The sequence below is a fragment of the Hydra vulgaris genome, chromosome 07 (assembly GCF_038396675.1).
Source record: "Hydra vulgaris chromosome 07, alternate assembly HydraT2T_AEP".
Classification (NCBI taxonomy): Eukaryota; Metazoa; Cnidaria; class Hydrozoa; order Anthoathecata; family Hydridae; genus Hydra; species Hydra vulgaris.
Genome location: NC_088926.1, coordinates 31,605,703 through 31,627,500, shown reverse-complemented (window position 1 = coordinate 31,627,500; position 21,798 = coordinate 31,605,703). Strand labels below are relative to the sequence as shown.

Below are 21,798 nucleotides of genomic sequence, written 5' to 3'. Positions count from 1 at the left end.
ATATATATGTATATGTATAAATACATATACATATATATATGAATATAAATATATCTATATATATATACATATATATATATATATATATATATATATATATATATATATATATATATATGTGTGTATATATAGTTCTATAGTTTGTTGGCTTTAGGAAGAGCGGAAGGAAAAAAGTGATTCTTACGCCAACACATACGTCACTTTTAATTACTTTTGACTTTCGTCCAACATTTCCGTGTTGGACGAAAGTAAAAACCATTAATTTAATTACAAATTAATCGTTTTTTAAAAAAACCACAAAAACGCAAATTTAATTGACCAGAATGTTTTTAAAAACATTCTGAATGTTTTTATAACATTTTGAATGTTTTTAACAATATAAACAATGTTTTTATTTTTAATTTTTTTAATAAAATGTTTTTATTTTTATTTTTTTTACTGTAAATCATGCGCGGAGTGTTGCTACATCGACTATCTTATAGCCTGACTCGCAAGGGAGTGCTGCTACATCGACTGACAAATAGCCTGACTCGCAAGGGAGTGCTGCTACATCGACTGACAAATAGCCTGACCCGCAAGGGAGTGCTGCTACATCGACTGACAAATAGCCTGACCCGCAAGGGAGTGCTGCTACATCGACTGAGGGTTTGGTTGGGGCAGGCAGTCTATCATTATTAAAAATAAAAAATTCCGGTCTTGCATTTTAATTTTTACTTTTTGTCAACAAAATATCGAAAAAACTTTCGGACAACATCTAAGGGTTCTATATATATATATATATATATATATATATATATATATATATATATATATATATATATTGAAACAACTTTAAAATGTATTCTACACAATAGTGTGCCCAATGTTCTTTAAAGAATTAAAAAATTAAAAAGGTCACAATAATGTTTTGTTAAAGAAAAAAGAAATCCTAAATGAAAAAACTACAGAAAATTGTAATTGAAAACAAAAAAACAATTGTCCAAGGAGTGGAAGTTGTTCATCAAAAAATGTGGTATATAAATGTGTTGTTTCCTCTAAGAATGTACCTGATAAACAATATATTGGCATAACAGAGGGTGAATGGAAAGAATGTTTGGCCAATCATAAGCAATCATTCAAAAATAAAAAGTATTCAAAAGATACCACGATGTCAAAATATATATGGGAATTAAAAGAAAAAAATATAGATGATTTTATACTGAGTTGATCTGTCCTTAAAACAGCGCCTGCATATAACAATGATTCCAAAAAATGCATACTATGCCTAAAAGAAAAATTTGAAATAATTACACATGCAAATTAAGAATGACTATTAAACAAAAAATCAGAAATAATTTATAAATGTAGGCACGAAAATAAGATTTTCCTAAAAAACTATAAAAATAAATGAGTTCAAATAATATTTACATTAAATACCATTTTCTAATAAAAAAACATTTTAAAAAAAGCATAAGTATTCATTTCTAAAGAATTCTTTTTATAATAGTGTCAGCAAATTTCACAAATGTGTGAAAATTTACAGTAGTTAAGACCTTTGCGACTTGCTGTAATTTAATTTTTAGTATAAATTGAAGTTTTATTAATTTGATCATTTATTTCTGATGAATCTTTGTTGATGAAACACAGTGTAAAATGAAAAAAATTTTGTTAAGTGATTTTCTTCCAATATATATATATATATATATATATATATATATATATATATATATATATATATATATATATATATATATATATATATAATATTTTATTACTAAGTGCTTTTCAGATTTAAATAAACGACTAGAAATTATTAAATATATAATTTATACCAAAATTTAATTTACAGGAAGTCATAAATATATTATAATAATAATAATGTTGATAAATGCCGGTAGAGAATGCTCAATGGACTAAGTAGAGCAAATTATATTAGGTAAAAATAAATAATAACGAATGGTAGTTAAAGAAACATATCTCTGAGTTTTACGCCTATGGCAATTATCAGATATTATAAGTAATCATAACAACAAAAAATTTAATTACAAAAATACTATGCAGTGTCAGCTTTGATGATATTAAAGTTGTTTATAAAATATATGTTTTCTTGTCGACATTTTGATGCCACCTCATTTCTTTTGTTTAATAATTTCAATTTTGATGTTTTTATGTGGTACTTTTCTGTTAAGCAAAGGTTGCATAATTTTCCTCCGGGTTTAAACGGTTGCGCTTTATCAATAAATTTCCAGGTTATAATAGGATTTGTATAAGTCCATTTTTTTTAATTTTCCGCACCAACTTGAAAAGCTCTGTTGAATTTGCTTTGCTCTGGTATTGGAATGAGTTTTTGTGTTTTTACCATCAGTCTTCAAAAGAATTCTCTGATAGTCCGATATAATTGAACCCGCTGATTCAATTATATTGGATCTAAAAACTAAAGATTTTACTGTATGTTTTTGACCACTTAAAACAGCATAGATTATATCCTATGAAATATTTAAAACACATTGATTTTTCTCCCTTAGTAATGAAATATACATATGAATACACATAATAAAAATATACAATATATATATATATATATATATATATATGTTATGATCAAACTGTATTAGAACCCTAATAGCTAACATATATACTTGAACATATATGAATTAACATATATGATTGAATAGAACAATTGAAGCCATTTTTTTGCAATTTTGTAAATATCATTTGTTGGTGGTGGCCACTCATGCTTAAACAAATCGCAATTTCTGATTACGTTATTTAAACTTTTATACTTATACAAAAATTGATTTTTGTAATTAAATGTTTGATTGACTCTTCCATGGTACTTTCATTTTCTTTATCAGATGTTACTGTATCATGACCAAAAATATTCTTTTTTTGTAACTTTTTCTTTTAAGAATTGCAATAAAAAAATTTCATTTTTCAAAAATTGCTATGTTACGCAACTTCACAAAAGATCCATTTATACCTTGATTCTTTTAAACTTATTTCAAAAATATCTGGCATAAACATAACATGGCAATTTCTTCCCTTTATTTACACAAGCAGAATAACATTACTTTTTGCTATCTACTTCCAATAGAACATTTGTGTCATTTTTATGTTCAGCAGCCCTTTTCAATTTCCCAGCATTGTAAGTTAATGCGATGGAATTTAAATTACCATAACTTTAGAAACCTATATAAAAATATATAACATTAAACAATGCCTAATATCTTTTTTATCACTCAAAACAAAAATAGTTTAAGGATTTGAAAATGTTATTTAAAAAAAAAAAGTAACAATCAATTTCTTTTAAAGGATTTCTTTATTTACAACTTCCTTACAAATGATTTTATTATTATCAGGCTTTCTATTTATTTTTTAACTATTATTAAATTTGACAAATAACTATTTTTAAAAATTAAATTTGACGAAAAGCTATTTTTAAAAATTAAATTTGACAAAAAAAATTAAATTTAACAAATAACTATTTACTTTACCTTTTTAAATCAATAAGTTTATTAGACTCTGCTAAATCTAAATTAGTGTCATATTGTAAACATTTTTATTGATCAACTTTGTTTTTATCAACTCTTTTTAAAGTTCTTTCTTTGTAAACTTTGATAACACAAAAGATGTCATATTCCATAAGTAAGCTGGTCAAACTGACTGCTCGCCTTTGATTTTATTATGATAAACCAATAGTTGTTCGGTATCTATAAAACTGTGCATGAAACAACAAGAAGCTGTTGTTGGCATTTTATTTTCTTTGTTAAGATGACAATAACTTTGAACAGAAACTTTTTGTTGTTACTATTTAATTGTTTTCAAGCTCAACAAAATTCTAAAAACTTTACAAAAGAAGTTTTGAGAAATTTAAAAATATCATAAAATGTTGTAAAAAAAATCAAAAATTTTACATTCCGCCATTTTTTTTTTTTTTTTTTTCAATGTAATAATTTGCACAACACCATTACAATAATGTTTTTGAATAAACACTATTGGTAAATTTGTTCCGCTTAACACATTTTCAAATTGTCAAATAATAAAACTTGAACAAAAGATTAGAACAGAAAAATATATTTTTAATATTCAGTAAAAAATAATCTTAAAATAACTCTATGCAAGATATTTTTTGTTTATTACAACCTCTTTAGCAGATTTGAAAAAAATCAAAATAAAAGTGTTATGCCATAAAATAATTCTCAAATATTATAAGTCTTTAATTGCCTCAATGCCACGAAGTATCTATACTATTCTAAAAGTACAAGGAGCCCATATAACATCCTAAACATGTTTTATACTACGACATTTTTATTTTTGTATGTTTCTGTATGTTTTTCGAATTAAAACATTTTCAAGGAATAAATACATACACTAGGGTTATACAGAAAATGTTGATAGTTTGCTTTGATCATACGCATCACCCATATACTTGTTATCAGAAGTTCCAAATCTATTTGATATCATACTAATACCTCCTCGTATTCCTTTCTTTATCATCGGTATCATATCGTTATCACCCAGCAACTCTAATTTTATTTTTGTTTTCTTTAATGGTGTATCCCAAGCTAATCCTGGTGATGTGTAATACCAAGCTGGATCTAAATCATAAATATTAATACAAAGATCTCTAAAACTTTCAAATACATCAGCGAGTAACAACACAACTGAAACATTGTACAGATCAAGATAATCTCTAAATGTTTTACAATTAAACTTTTTCCATACAATTTGTGCATGAGAGTAATCATCATCACTTATATCTTCAGCGTTTAATCTCGAAAAGAATGATTCTTTTGGTGGTAATTGTGTTTCAGAAAATTTATTAACAGAATCAACCCAATCATATGGGTATACACATTTTCTTAGGAACAAATCTAATTTTTTACCTGAATAAAACTTTCCAATATTTTTACATTTATCTTTTGCTAAATTATTTTATAAAGCATCTAAACTATCAGGCATAAATCTATAACTATCTAAGAAACGAAGTTCAAGTTTAGCTTCAACTTTCTTACCCTCTTTATTAATAAACTCGCCAACTTTAATTTCTCTAGAAAAGCTAATATACTTTTCTTCATCGTTTAGTATACAATTCAACTTTCCTCCTGATAATTTCTTTATAAATAAGTGAGAATCGTAGCCAGATAAATTGTGAAATAGTACTGGAAAGAATTTTGGAATTTTTTATTTTAAACTACAATTTTGATGAGCAGCACCTCTATATTATCCAGTAATATGACAATCGTAGCGTACTTTATCTTCATTTAGTTTTTCTCCACAAATGTGGCATGTTTTTGCATTATTAAAATCATGCTTGTTTTCATCAGTAAATATCATCCTTTTTGGAAATTTAATTTTGTTATAAATTTTTATGATATCTTCTTGTAAACTATCAACAAAAATTTGTGCAACATCATCTGTTTCATTAGTTGAAGTAAATGTAACTGCTTTGATAAATGCTTTCGTCAAAACATTTAACATAATAACAGAATGAACTTGGAACATGTTTTTGATACTGCTTAGTATAAGATTCATTCGGATTTGGTTCACAAGTGTCAATAGGTTTGATAAAACTTTCAAAGTCAGCATATACTACAAACGGAACTCTCATTGATTTATTGTGATTAGTAAATTGCATTGTTGATTTTGGCGGTGGAAGTTCGATACGTACTGAATCATGTGTTTCACAATAAGGTATATGTTTAGAGATATGTAAAGATTCTTCAGAATTAAACCCTAATAAACAATTTCTACAATAGCGTTTTTTGCAATGTTTATTAGATGTTTGTGATGAAAGTAATCTGCTTAAACTTTTTATTAAACAATAATGATTAGTAACACCATTTGAGATTAATAGTAAATCTATTAAATGTTTGCAATCATTATTCTTTGATACATGCAAACTATGAACTTCTGAGTTTTCATAACCGTATACATTGACACTGATATCTTGATTAGTTTTCTCAAATTGTGTAATTTGATTTAATGATACTGGAAATTCTATTTTATCCCAGTTTATTTTTTCAGCTTGATTTTTAAGTTCTTTATCTACTCTTTCAGGATGAATATCTTTAGGATTTAATGCTCTAGCAACACACCACTTAAAACATCGATTATCTTCATTCTTTATATTAATTATCGCATTTTTAGTTCTTAAATTTTTATCAAGTGGAATGTATGATTTAGCTTTAATAGGATTATACTCACAAATGTTTATATCCATATTTTCAACAGAAACAAATCTTCAACCTGACCCCGACTGTTGATATAATGATAATGATTCTAAAATTTTCTGCTTTGATATTTCATAAATCTCATCTAAATCTGTTGATTCTAATACAACTTGATAATTCGATCTAAATACACCAGTTGTGATTACAGTTTCTCCTGTTTTAATATCAGTACGCTCCATTTCACAATGGAGAACTATATAAACTTTTAAATTTTTCTTTTCTTTTAGTACTTTAAGAGCACTATTTTTAGCATCATTTATGAAGGATAAAGCATCGTAGGCTTCTATTCCTTTAGCTGTAAATTGTTTTGTAACATTCTTAACAGATGATTTCTTTAATTTAAATACTATTTGTTATCCTAAAGGTGTAGGAGTTAAAATTGTTGATGATAAATCTGGAATATGTTCGTCTAATATATTTCTCTGTTCGACTGATGGAGTTTGTATTAGTGTGTGCACTAACACATCTAATAATTCACTTTTTTGCATTCTATAATAATATTTAATCTTTCGCTCTTTTGCGATTTGTTCTAATTCTTTTACCGTTTTATTTTCCATTTTTATATAGTAAGATTTTAAGTCATTTTCAAAAAAATTTCTAATTAAAATATTTACAAAAAAATGTAAATATTTTATATTTTTTTTCATTTTTCAGAATTTATTATTTCTATTTTAAAGCCATTATCTACTTTTTCCATCTCGCAATTCTAAATATCTACATCCATGCTTAGCATTGCACTATATAATGATTTATATGTTGTAATTTCTCCTGTTTCCATGTTTGTTAATGTAACTGTGACTGGTTTTTTCCTAATTGTTTTTAATCTTTCATATTTCGGATCTAATACTTTTTTGCTTGGTTTCTTTTACTGGGTGTATTCTAGGTCTACCAACTGGTTTTTTATCAGTTGCTTCTATTGCTTTTGACATGATTGATTCTTTACCTATCAACCTATTATCTACAGAATCATCAACAAAGTACTGAAGTTGTTAGACGTTTTTGTGATATTATTTTCTTTTAATAGATTTTGTAAATATTCTTTGTATAATTTATTTTTATTATATAAAGAAAATTATTTAACTCCGTTCAAAAAAAACTAATGAACAACATTCATTTTATTTTCGTCTGATTGTAAGTGTAAAAATTTATGAGATATTACAACAGCAAACGCTTCAGTATCTGCTGGAACAGCTGCATTAAATGTTGCTTTAATTTGTACATCTACTACTGATGATTTTAATCTTTCTGATTGTTTACTAAAAGCCTCCAAGAAAATGTTGTAGATTGTGGAACAGTTATAGTATCACACTGCCTTGCGCAAAAAGTTACTGGAAGTGATAATTTTGATTCAATACTTTTATAAAGATTAACTCTCTCTACATCTGATGGAATCACATGCGGTATAAACAATGATATTTTATCAAGATTAACTTTTCCTGCAGCTGCAGCAGCATTTCTAAAAATTGCTTCGGTATCACCTTTTCTAACAAGAGTTAGTGTATGTTTAAATCCGTAAATAACTTTGTTGTAATCACCACAGAATCCAAAAATGTGCTTTAAAGGTATACAAAATGAAAATGTTCCCTTTGTAGTGGGTTTCTGAATTATATATGCTTGTCTTACTGTAAACCCTGGGTTATCAACTGTTGTTGTTGAAGAATCTTTATACCACAATGGATTTAATCCTTGTGCTAATTGAAAGCCATTTGGACATTGAGCATTCCTAACATTGTTAATGCTTGACTTGGATAATAAACTGACTCTACTTCTTGGTTTCATAATTGATATGATATTTGACTAAATAAGTGCATAATACCATTATTTGTAAGTGTCACTACATCTGCATTAACATAAGATGCCCCATCAAGTTTAAGAAGTCTTCCTTCAAACAAGAGATAAGCCTCAGATGGAAGTGTGAACAAATCTTGTTGCTCAATGTTGATTCTTATTTCTCCAGCGCTATTTAAATTTGTGTGAGCTACTGGTTCATATTCATGGAATTCAAATCTTTCAATTCCATCATCCACAGTTGGGATTTCTGTAAAATTTAATACATCAGAAGTTGCCATTTTTTATATACATAAAAAAAAATTTTGAATAGAAATAATTATGCAAGTCTGAGACCACAGCAAGTGAGACCATGACCTTTTTTTACTAGATCTTCTATTCTTATAGCTGTTGATTTTATTGTTGACCCCATCATTATATTATTTATATTTGGTGTAACTTCATCAGTTCCACTATTTAAATTTGAAAGTATTTCTCTAATTTTATTATTAATGATTGTATTTGGTTGTGAAACTTTAGAAGATGCTTTTCTAATTAATTCTTTTCCTTTTTCAACTGCAACATCTCTAGCAGCTTCTATTGTTGATGTTGAAAGTTCTTTTCCTGCTGATTTAGCAGCAGTTATTGCAGTTTTTCCTAAATCGCTAGCAGCTAGCCTATTCAACATAGCTGATGACACTCTTGTTACATTTGATGCTGTTGCTTGTTTAAATAAGTTTTTAATAGTATCAAATATTCCACTACCATCAATAACATGTTTTTTCACATATCTTTTATTCTGTACATTTAGCATTTTTATGTACACTATATTTTTTATTAGAGATAATTTTGTATTGTCTTATATTGGTTACTAGCAATAATACCTTGTCTTAACAATTAATTACAAATCGAAACAGCTTCATTTCTTGATCCAGTATTACCTGCTCTCCAAGCAGCTTATACGTAATTCAAGCATATCAATTAGTGCAATAGGGTCACTAGGAAGAATTATTGGTCCTATTCCTGTTCCCTTTGATTCAAGCTTTCTAGTTCTCTTTATCTCTCTCCAAATGGGGGCTATTATTTCTTTACATTTTTCTTTCCGAGATGACTTTGGTTTACCTGTATCAGTAGTTATTGCATCTGTTTGTATTAATATATCTCAATAATTTTGAAGATCAAAATCATTATATATTTCCTTCTCAGGATTGAACTTTGTTATCAATTCCCAAAGACCAGGAGTACCTGGTATTTTATTCCATTTATATCTATATCATCATTATTTATTAATATTGGAACTTTTCATATAAATAATTTACCCTCTTTAGAATGTATTCCAAATTTAGTGTCGGTAGACTTTTTACTATTAGTATACCTAGTAGTGTACATCCTAAGATAGTCTGTTGCAATTTTTCCCAACTTTAAAAATTTTTCCTCATCAGAAGGCATTATTTCTTTAATATGTTCAGCCATTATTTCAGGATAAGCATTTGAAAAAGTGAGTGCGAAAGGATTAGCTTGATCTTGCAATTTAGATATGTCCTCCTTTATTCCAGATTGACTATCAATTAATGGTTTGTACAACTTTGTCAAGTCTATCTGTAAATTAGAATCACCTATCCTTTCATTCTTTTACAATTTGATCTCTTTTTCAGGTTATAATTTTTAAAAATTATAACCTGAAAACAACATAAACTTTTATGTTGTGTTTTGTGTTTTACGTTACGTTTTACGTTTTGGAAAATTTTTTAAAATAATCAATATCAAATGTTCCACATATATTCTTAATTTCAAAGTCTTTATAAATGATATCATTTGTTTCTAATAATCTTAGTATAAGTGCAGTTGATAAAATACTTTTTATTAATTTTTTTTCTTTGAAATCACACTCTAATTGAGGTACATATTTATCTATAATTCTTAATTTATCCTGTTTCTTAACATTATTCCATTGTTTAATCGATTCTTTAATCTCCCTTTCTACACTATAAAAATCACTATCTTCATTCCAGATAAGTTTATTAACTTTATTTCTCTCATCATCACTATAAGTCGTCGATATCTGAAAGTTTCCATAATCAGTGATAAATATAGAGTGAACTCCTGAATTCGTAATAATACCTCTTTTTCTGAATCCAAGAAGTTCCAAATTGTTTTTTTTATTCAAATCTGTTTCACGTGTACTGCATTCTAAGAAGAATAGATATAATGCTGCATATTTTATTACTTGTCAATAAAAATGTTGAGTGACTATTTTTTTATTAAACTTACTTTGAATTACTTTAATAGCCTCTTCTCTTCCTTGGTCAATTAATTACAACTTAGTTTGTTCATCAACTTCATTTTTAACTTTTGCTCTAATTTGTTCCATGGTTGTCTGAAATTTTTCGAGTTCACCAAGTATTAACTCAAATTCCTTGTCATCTATATGTCCATCTACAAAAGCTTTAGAAATATAATTGCTTATTGTATTTAGTTTTGAATCAGCAAGCACTTTAATCTGTTCATGCTTATCTGCTTTTAAATTCATTTTTTTTATTAATTTGTCCTCCTATTATTGATAACACACCTGCTCCTAATGCTGCACCTTCACATGCAATAACTACTGGTGCTGCAATTATTGTTGAAAAAAAACCAATTCCAATAGTTCCAAGTGCCATAGCGCTTGCTAGTAATGCATTATCAATTGCAGAAATTATTTTTACAGCTCTATGATACTTTTTACTTAGCGTTATTCTCTTTTCTCTCTCACGCTCTATTTCTTTTTGAATCTTGCTAATTTTTTGTAAGCGATATGATCTTGGTTTTTAATATTAGATTTTTCTTCAGGTGCATTTGGAAGAGTTGAATAAATGTTATTGTACATTTTATTATTGTATTCCATTTTAAAACAGAAAAATAAAAAAATCAACACAATAGATTAACAGAACAAAAACAATCTCCTTTTTTTATTAACACGTCAGAATAAGAATTATTTACAATTGCTACTATAATATCATTAACAGACTCTGCTATTACACAATCGTGTAAACTTAACATTTTTAATCTAAATTCATGTTTTAATGAAACTAATGCAACACCTTTTCTTACAAATAAGCCAAAATTTAAAACAACATTTTGCTGTGATAAAAATTTTATATTAATGTCTTGTTGCGCAAATACATCATACCTTTCATTTATTAATATTGCAGGATGCTAAAAATCTTTATGTGGTTTTAAAAACTATAGAAGATGGTTCAGGTTTTTTATATTTGTTTATAAACTTATGCACTGGCATGCTATTTGACATTTTATTATATATAAATTTTATTATATATATTTTTTATATTGAGTTTTTACAAGAAAAATCAAAGAATCATATTCAAAAATGGAATATTAACAAATGAAGAATTTGGTCCTAATAATAAACCTGAACCTGTTGGTGTATAACCATTTCCAGCACGTAAGTACAAACCATTACCTAAAGAACCTCCTTTACTCCATGGTCTCAAATAGAAACCAGATCCTGCAGATGTTAATTCAACTCCTTGTCCATTCTTTTTCATGTACACAATACCATTTCCAGCAATTTTATTAATCATAGTTGACCCAGCTGCTGAACCTACTCCTGAAAGCAGTCCTGTTGCAAGTGATGGTATAACACTTGATGCTAAAAATCTTCCAGCTGTACCAAGTAAAGGTAAAAGTGCACCAATAAATCCACCCTCTATTTTAGAATTGTGTACTAGTTGTGTTTTACTTAAATTAATTATTACACCCGTACCATTTTCATATGCTTTTGTAATTTTATTCAATTATCTTTTTGTTACTGCTAATACATGCTTACCATTAAGATCTGAATGCCATAATTTAATACTAGCTCCATAACCATCTTCATCAATTGCTTTTTTAACTTTTCCCAATTGCCCCTGTGAAATATTTACTTTAATATTAGTATATTTACTCATTTTGTTATAGTAAGATTATTTTTTTCTCTTATTTTTTTTCTCTTATATAAAATCTAATAGCTAATTTTTCTCCTCGTAAATTTATCAGATTCCCATCTTGATCAACCAATTTAGTTTCCATTTTTGAAGTTGTACACTTAGGAAACTACCTACACTTAAAAAAAATGAACATATAACGTTTTTTGTTGTTCCATTTACATATGATGATTCTATTATATCATTTGTTACATTTATACTATTAATACTTAATATGTTTACAATATTATCTGATTCATGAGATCCCGTTGAATATGCTTGACTGTTAAAACCAAGAATAAGTCTAATTGAATTATTAGGCGTAAAATCAACTTTATAACCAACTTCGATATTTAATGTTGTTTTCAACATGTTATTATTGGCTGCTTAAATTATAATACTAGTTTCAACTCCATTAATAATTTTACTATTTTCAGTACTTTTTCCCACAATATAATTATTTATATCATCAATCTCATAACTACCTTCTGGAATGTTTATATCTATCCAAGTTGCTCCATTATCTGGACTATATCTAAAGTTGTTATTTGAAGAATCAACATTTGGAAAACTGTAAAATGTATCAAGACCAACTAATGCCATTTCATAATCTTTATCTTTACTTACGAGCAAAATTAATTTTTATATGACTACTTTTTCTATTCAATATTATATACATTTTTTTATAAACAAGAGAAAAATTATTTTTTAGAAAATTCACATGGAATATAAAAAATATTTAAACCGCTTCTATATTTTCCATAATCTTTTTTAAAAGATAAATCTATCACAACAAATCCATGAGGCTCTGACCAAGCAATTTTACAAAATGTTCTAAACTCAACTTTTGTCATATCACTTGAAACATGATCTATATATATCTGATTTAAATTCTTTGAAACTTGTGGAAATAAGCAAATAAAATTTGCATTTTCTCTAATAGTTTGTCTAGGTAACATCAAATAATTGTGTAAACAGAAAACAATCTAAATTACAGCCTACCTCTAATATAATATTTTTTACACTTATTTTGTTTTGTTAATTGTAAATCATCAAATATCATCAAGTTATTTTTATGAATATCAAGATCTTCAGGATCTGGTACATCTTCTGCTGTTTCAAAAAACTTACACTCCATATCTGTTTTATCATTTAACTTTTTTGAAATGTCTTCAATTATAAATTCTGGATTTGCATTTAATTTTTTTATTTTGTCTTGAAGCTTAAACAATTCAAGAATATCTTCTTTTTGTAATTTTTTTTCAAAAGAGCTTTTAAATATTTTGTATTCTGGTTGAAAAAGAGATTTTTCAAAAACTTGTAAATTATTATAGTCTAACCAACCAGGTCTTAAAACTAAATTTAATAATAAAGTAGTTTTTCCACAATCTGACTTTCCAACAATAATTCCTCTTATACTTTTAGGTAACAACTTGTTGTTACTTCGCTTATTGTTATTTACAGTCCATGATATATCTTAGAAATCTATAAGATGTACTGTGTCAAATGTAAAATCAAAACAAATACACTAAACCAGAGAAGTGTCGTTAGTAAAAACAATAGAAATATATTACGTGGAACTTGCCTATTCCGTGGAACAACAAAAAATCAATTTGTATCAGCAAAAACAGGAGGCCATTTAGTTAATTCAATTAATTCAGTAACAAAAAAAATAAAATTACCATGGGCAAAGATTCCAGAGAGAAAAGGCATTTACCTGGTATGAACTTTGCAGGTCCTGGTACCAATTCAGATGAACAATAAACTTCTACTGGTGCATATAAAGACTGGAGTAAACCTGTAGATAGAGTTGATAATGCAGCATACCATCATGATCTTGCTTATCAACACTTTACAGACAAAGCAAGAAGAAATGAAGCTGATAAAATTATGCTAGAAGAAATGGATGCTATAAAAAATCCAACAAGCGTGAAAGAATTAAACGAGGTATTATAAAATCATATCATCTAAAGCAAAGTTTGGGTTAGGTTCTTTGAACCCATATGAATTAGGTGTTGAAAAAAAATCTACCAACAATCAGTAAAAAAGACAAAGATAAAGAATTAAAATGGACTGACAAACTTGCACACGAACTACATAGACCAGTTGTAAAACATTTCAGAAAAAGAAAAGTTATTGTAAATGGAATCGATGAAATATGGGTCGCTGATTTAGTTGACATAAAATCTTTTTCCAAATTCAATGACGGTATAAAATACTTATTAATGGTTATAGATGTTTTTTAAAGTATGGATGGATTGTTCATTGAAGAGTAAAACTGGAGTTGATATTGCTAATGCTTTAAATAAAATATTTAAAGAAAGAAAGTGTCAAAAAATGTGTGTAGATAAAGGCCTAGAATTTTATAACAAGCATGTTAAAGCGCTAGATATAAAGTCATATTCAACTGAAAATGAAGAAAAAAGTTGCGTAGTTGAACGTTGAAATAGAAAATGAATGAAAGAAGAAAATGTTTAAATACTTTTCAGCTAATTCTACTAGAAAATATATTGATGTTTTAGATGAAAAGTAAATAAATACAACAACTCAAAACATTCTTCAATTAAAATGACACCAGTTGCAGCTAGTGATAAAAAGAATGAGAATATCGTTTGGTTAAATCTAAACGGAAATGCACGATCAGAGTCTGTAAAACCAAAGTTTTCAATTAGTAATAGAGTTAGGATAACTAAAAAAGAAGACAACGTTTGAAAAAGGATACACACCGAGATGGACTGAGAAAGTTTTTACTGTTTCAGATTTAGTTCACAGATCCACCAACATAAATTAACAGATAATAATGGTGAAGAAATACAAGGTACTTTTTATGAACAAGAACTGCAAAAACCTGATCAAAAAATATTTAGAATTGAAAAAGTTGTTCGCAAACTCAAAAACAAATCATTAGTAAAGAGGTATGGGTATCCTGAGCCGCTTAACTCTTGGGTTGATAATAAAGAATTGATAAGTCTGAAAAATTTGTAATAGGATATGCTTTCTTTTATGCTTAGATTTCACTTATGAAATTACAAAAAAAATAATTTTTTAGTTCAGAGTTTATAGTTATGATTTAACCATGATATATTAATATATTATGGTTGTTATACTACCATTATTTTATTTTCATATTTTTTTATTTTGGCTTAAAAACTATGGATAGGTTTATGGTTGAAATGACTGAAAAATATGGTTAAAAAAAAAAATGAGATTATGGATAGGAATATGGTTGAAACGAGTAAGAAATTATGGTTGTGAATATGGTTGAAAAAAGATATGAGATTATGGTTAGTGTGATGGTTGAAAAAAAAATGTCTACAAATGCTCTTTTATACTACCTATATATACATATATATATATATATATATATATATATATATATATATATATATATATATATATATATATATATATACACATATATATATATATACAAATATATATAAATAAAATATACATATATATAAATATATATATATATATAAATATATATATTCATATATATATATTTATATATATAAACATATAAACATATATATATATATATATATATATATATATATATATATATATATATATATATATATATATATATATATTTATATTTGTATTTATATATTTATATATATATATATATATATATATATATATTTATATTTGTATTTATATATTTATATATATATATATATATATATATATATATATATATATATATATATATATATATATATATATATATATATATATATATATATATATATATATATATATATATATATATATATATATATATACCATGACTGTTAACAAAAAAAAAAAACCATTCCTCAAGTCTTTTTTTATAATGAGAAAGATTGATTAAGTTTTTAAATTGTTATGTGCAGACATTACAATTTAAAAACTTAAAACTGTAAAATACTGCTATAAATATTCTTGAATTTTTTAAACAAATCCTGTGTTCCATCAACATCATTTTAAAAGTTTTAAAAAGTGTTTTGTATGAAAAATGTTTTCCCAACAACAACAAATGATAATATTGTAAAAAAACAACATTTACTTTTGCTCTAATGATGACTTTGAAATTTATTTTGAATTTCATAAATTATTCATTAGTAAAGAAATTATAAGTAAAATAAATATATATTTCATTGCACATTTCATATTTTTATAACTAAATTTTGTCTGACTAAACGTTTACTTACAAATACATTATAACTGTTTTTCTTTTAAATTGCAGTGAACCGGGTAATTTCTCAGAAAAATAATTTCTTAAACACGCAAAATAAAATCACTTGAACAAAAATTAAATCAAAACATAAAAAAGTTTTTAATACATATTTAAAAAGATGTAGGAGAAAAAAACATTTTTTTAAAGACTTTTAGACATTTAAAACACATGTGTCCACTAGGACTTTAAAATACACGTGTTTACTGGGCAAAAAATTAAAACAGCATTAGGCTGATACAATGATTTGAAAATGATATTTTTAATCCATTGTTTCAGCCTAATGCTGTTTTTAATCTGAAATTAACAATGAAACAACAAACTATTTTAATATTTAATCAAATGAAACTTTTTTATCCATAAGTTTTACTAATATCAATGCTTTTTGAAAAAATTTATACAACTCCAGTACTACCTGAAACTTTAAAAAATTATAAAAAAAACCTATGTTATTTACATTTTTTCTAGTCACATTAACTGGCAAATTTGGTTCAATATGAATTGATGTGTAAAAATTGATTCAAAATATTCAACTTCAGAGACATTTTTGATTTCCAACAAAGAGCAATTAAAAATATTGTACCTTACACTTGTACTTAGTACTTGGTGCAAGATTATCTATTGTTATAAAACCAATCATATTTAAGATTGTTGTTGATGTTTTCTCTCTTTCGTCAAACCCTTACATTTAACCATTAATGTTTGATCTGATGCAGAATTATTGTTTAGTTGCCACTTAAATTTAATTGATCGAGCTTCACATTCAACTAATTCAAAATTTTCTATAATCTTCTGTAAATACACTAAAAAAAAAAAAAACTTAAAATTAACAATTTAACATTTTAAAAGAGATGTTGGATTTCAAACCGGATGTTTTTAAGGTGCACATAAAATGCATAAAAAAATACTAAACTTTAAATGTAGACTAACTATATTGTCAATTAATGCATTTGATTATTTAAATAAATATTTGTAAAATTTAGTAAAAATAACATTCGACAAAAAACGGAAAACAAAAAATTGAGTTTTCTGAGTCAGATTATGTTGAAGTAGTGATGAAGACTTTTTTAGTTTTAGAAGAAGTGTGATACTGGATGAGACAAATAAACAAAACAATAATTAAATATTTTTTTGTATATTCCATATTAGTAAACCCATCCATATTTCTAACCCGCTACTCCATGTTAATGATCCATTAAAGAAAACTACAAATTCCTTATAATTTTGTTAAAGTTGTCTTTTTTCACTAACAATTTTTAGGCAATCAAAAAAAAAAAAAATCTTTTTTGTTATATACATATTCATTAAAAAAAAAATGCAGGCAAATACTAATGGTATATATTTTTATACCTTTCTCACACCAAATGAAATCCCAATATATTATACTTTAAACTTACAATGCGTTTTGACTTATGTATATATATTTTTATATTTTTTTGATTATACATACACAGATATAAACAAGTTTAGCCTTGCAATAGTAACATTTTACTGGAACAGAGACTTTATTAAACATTTTAAAACAACTACCAACCTCAATTGAATACAGATTATCTAACAAATCTTTAAACGAAAAAAAATTCTATTTATAAAGATGCATTAAAAAAGTCTGCATTTTATAACATATCTTTAATACTATCCAAATCTGAACTCTCCTAATACTAATAAACATAAATTACACATTATTTGGTTTAGTGGAACCGAGACTTTAACAAACATTTTAAAACAATTTGCAACCTCAATTGAATATAGGTTATCTACCAATTCTTTCAAGGAAAAAAATTCTGTTTATAAAGATGCATTAAAATAAACAAATAATATTTATTATTTGCTTTAATCCTCCTTTCAGAAAAAAGGTTGTAGAAATATTCTTAAATATAATTGATATAAATTTTTGCATTAGATTACAGCTTTATAGTTTTTCAACAGAAACACAAAATAAGCTGCAGTTGTATGCCAAATTTTGAGCAACAAACTCATTGCTAGTGTTGCAAACTGCAACAATATTAAAAAACTACATGCCCATTAATTAACTAATGTCTATCAAAAAATATTTTATATATAGCCACTATAACATAAGCTAATGCCAGTTTTACCAAAAAATCCTATATTGTTATCAGGATTATTCTTATCTTAGCAAATTTCGAATCACTTGAATTTGACATTAGATGCCACTGCAACCCAAAACATGTATTTTTAAAACAGTTTTTATTTTTTTGCTTTTAATTGCTAAATAGCATGAAACTTAGAGTTTCATAAAATTGTTGTATTTTTTTCATTTAAATTATCTTAATAGAAATAGTTTTTATAACAATTTAAAAATTTTATTAAGCAAAAAAGTTATAAAAAAAATCATTTTATCATACTATAACATGGTTTCAAAGGTGTAAGGATTGTGAAACGTGTTTTAATGTTTATTTGCAGTCCTGTTGTGTAGCGTTAAAAATCAAATCCAAAAACCGTAATTGAGGACATTCATAATGTTATAGTGCATTATTTTTACATAAATTACATAGTTTTAAATAATCCTTTATACTTTTTTTCTTAAATAATTGATTGGGTCGATTTATTTGTTGCTTTTTTATCATTGGATTTTTTTGTACCATCATGGTTACGACCGACATGACAAAAAAAAAAAACATAAAAATATTTGCAAAACTTCAAGAAAAAACTATGAAACTTAACAGATAATAATATCAATATGTGCTAAATAAAAAAACTAAATGGTTGGTTTTTTTTTAATACTGTTCGCTGCATTAAGTTTAGCAAAGTTGTTTTGTTCAGAAGTGGTAAAAAGTAAACATTACAAACATCACACTACATAAAGGTAATATTTGAAAAAATTTTAAGACTTAAATGCTGTAACTTTTGCATACAAATTATATATATATATATATATATATATATATATATATATATATATATATATATATATATATATATATATATATATATATATATATATATATAGGTTTTATCAGTTACCAATAAGATATTCGTAAACGTAACTTATGTTCTGAAACTTATTAGGTCAAAAGAACTTAACACGATATTAAATTAATAAGAAACAAAAATACATTTGTGAAAAGAATTCTCTTAAACAAAAGCAATTCTCCCTTTTTTTATACTATTTATTTAATTTATACTATAAATAAAAAAATTTTTGAGTTTCCCTTCGCTTATACAAATCTATGATAATCTTTCATGGAGAGACTGTATTTTAAGTAATAAATAAGTTAGCAGACGATTAGAAAAAAATAATAATTTTGAAACTATTTTACATTAATTTGAAACTAAATTTTACACTCAAAGCTTTACTATTTTACATTCCTTCAAACTAAATTAAAATTTTTAAAAGCATATTTAACTTAAAACGTATCAAAATTAAACTTTTTTTTATAAAACAATTTGTTTTTTTAAAAAATTCTCAGTTGCGGTTAAAAAAATTTTTTTTGACCTAAGATTTTCTGAATAAATGTCACATAAACGATGTTAAAAGATAATTTGAATATTCAAAAAAAGTTTTTGCTTGACAAAACGCTTTCAACATTTTAAAAAAGCAAGCAGCATAATGCTTCTTAACAAGACCTGTCAAAGCATTTTTTTTTCAAAGAATTTAGTTTCATTAATTTATCTCTAAATTCTTAAATAAAATTAAAAAAACAAACAAAAATAAAATAGTAATTATGTTTAAACAATAAAACTTTATAGGTTTTCTTTAGGAAGAATTTTATTAAATACTTTTAAACGCTCGAACAATTTTGCTTATGTTCTAATTAATAATAAAAAATGTAGAAAACAAACTATGACACTGTGACTTTAAAAATAAAGTTTAATGTATCAATATTATATCAATATCATAATGGTATTGATATAATGTTAATATTATGTTAATATACAACAATAATAATAATAATAATAATATGATAAAAATCTCAAGGAAATAGAAGAGACTATATTTCATCTGAGCTACCAACTCTTGGTGCTGTTCTTCGTAAAGCTATAAAGAGTTGTCAGAAAGGAAAGTATATCCATTGGATTGGAAGTTGTGTAACAATGGAAAAAAAAAAACAGACTTTTCATCTCCAGTTATTTTTACAGATAATTTTTGTTGACAGGGGGATCAAAAAAGTTTATAATGATGTTCAGGATGTTCACAGAAAAAGATTAACCAAAAAAGTAGAAACTGACAAGATAATGAAGTCTATGTCACAACTGTTTAATATAACTAATTGCAAATGTGCAATTTTATTCTGTAATGAATCAAGTTGTTTGGGATGTGAAACAAAAGTTCATATCAACTGTTAATGTAAAAAGTCAATTAGGATTCCTATAACAGAGTTAGAATTTATTCATTTGTAAAGAAAAAAAAACACAGAACAACCTCAAATTATGATAAGATTAAAATACTACACAGAGATTAAAAGAAAGCAAATGGTAATTGAGCAATGTAGTAAGAAAGAACAGAAATTCAAGAAAAAGGAGATGATAAATAGTAGCCATTTCATAAGAACCTATGATGAGGTTTTGGAAAAAAGTAATGATAAAGAAGAGTGCTCTAAAAGTGAACTCGAATGTTATTTTATTTTGGCTGCATTACTTTGCAGCCAAAATAAAATTGAAGAGAAAAAGAGTGCAAAAGCAGAAAATAGATCTATAATGCCTCGTTTCAACAGCAAGAAGGACCTTATTCAATTTTAGCATTCATTTTTAGTACGTCTAGTAGAGTTATAAAGATTGAGATGTGAGTTTCTTTGTTGTTTGTTAACTTATATAACCTTTATATTTTAAATAAGCATTTATAAAACCAGGTACGCTGACATAAGGGGTTGGAGGAATGGAGGTGGGTTTGAAGAAAGAGGGTTTGAGAAACACTTTAATAATTTTAAAACTGTTCTATATTTACCGATATTAATGAAAAAAGTTTTCAAAGTTTTTTTACCGCCGATATAGGATAGTCCTAGACATAATACAACATTGGTCCCCCTCCCCATTCGAGTTAAATTTTAAAACATATCTATTTTTGCAAATGTTACCATTATTCCGATAAATTTATGCTTTTCTTTAATGTATACAGTACTGGCCAAATTATTACAATAATTGAGAAAAATATCAAAATTAAACTTTATTATGGGCCAAACAATTTGCCACACAAACAGTGGAGGACTGGAAAATGGTAAGTTGTCTAAATCTTTGATTACTTCCATACTGTCCAGAAGAATAAGTTTTAAATTTGATTAGCAACAAACAAATTAAATTAAACTTAATTTAAACTACTAGAATATGATTAATTGTAATAACTGCAAGCCTACAAAAGTAGTTTGTGTGATCCACTGTATATGAGTTGGCTGTGTTTAAGGTATGCTTTTCTGATGAACCAACATTGGAAATATTGGACAACAATTGCTGCTATGCAAGAAGAAGACCAGGAGAAGAACTTCTTCCACAGTGTCTGGTGCAGAAGGTCAAACATCTAACTAAAGTCATGGTTGGGAGAGTGATGGCATGATGAATGCTAAACAGTACTAATGCTAAACAGACTCGTCTGATTCCTCAACTTGAGGACTGGTTTCCTGATGGGAACTGCATTTACATACAAGATGGGGCACCCTGCCATACTTCAAACATCATCAAG

The 21,798-nt window shown here is 26.0% G+C and overlaps 1 protein-coding gene across 2 annotated transcripts in view; it reads right to left on the bottom strand.

Moving 5' to 3' along the window:
* Positions 1-21,798, bottom strand: part of LOC101237339 (receptor-type tyrosine-protein phosphatase delta) — a 544,974-nt gene that overhangs the window by 188,762 nt on the left and 334,414 nt on the right. Inside the window, exon 2 of one of the 2 annotated variants that reach the window (XM_065801638.1) lies at positions 16,747-16,966. The exons of the other annotated variant lie outside the window; for it this stretch is intronic. Within the exon in view, the coding sequence (XP_065657710.1) occupies positions 16,747-16,803 (57 nt within the window). The 5' untranslated portion in view covers positions 16,804-16,966. The remainder of the gene's footprint in view (positions 1-16,746; positions 16,967-21,798) is intronic. 2 annotated transcript variants of the gene reach the window in all.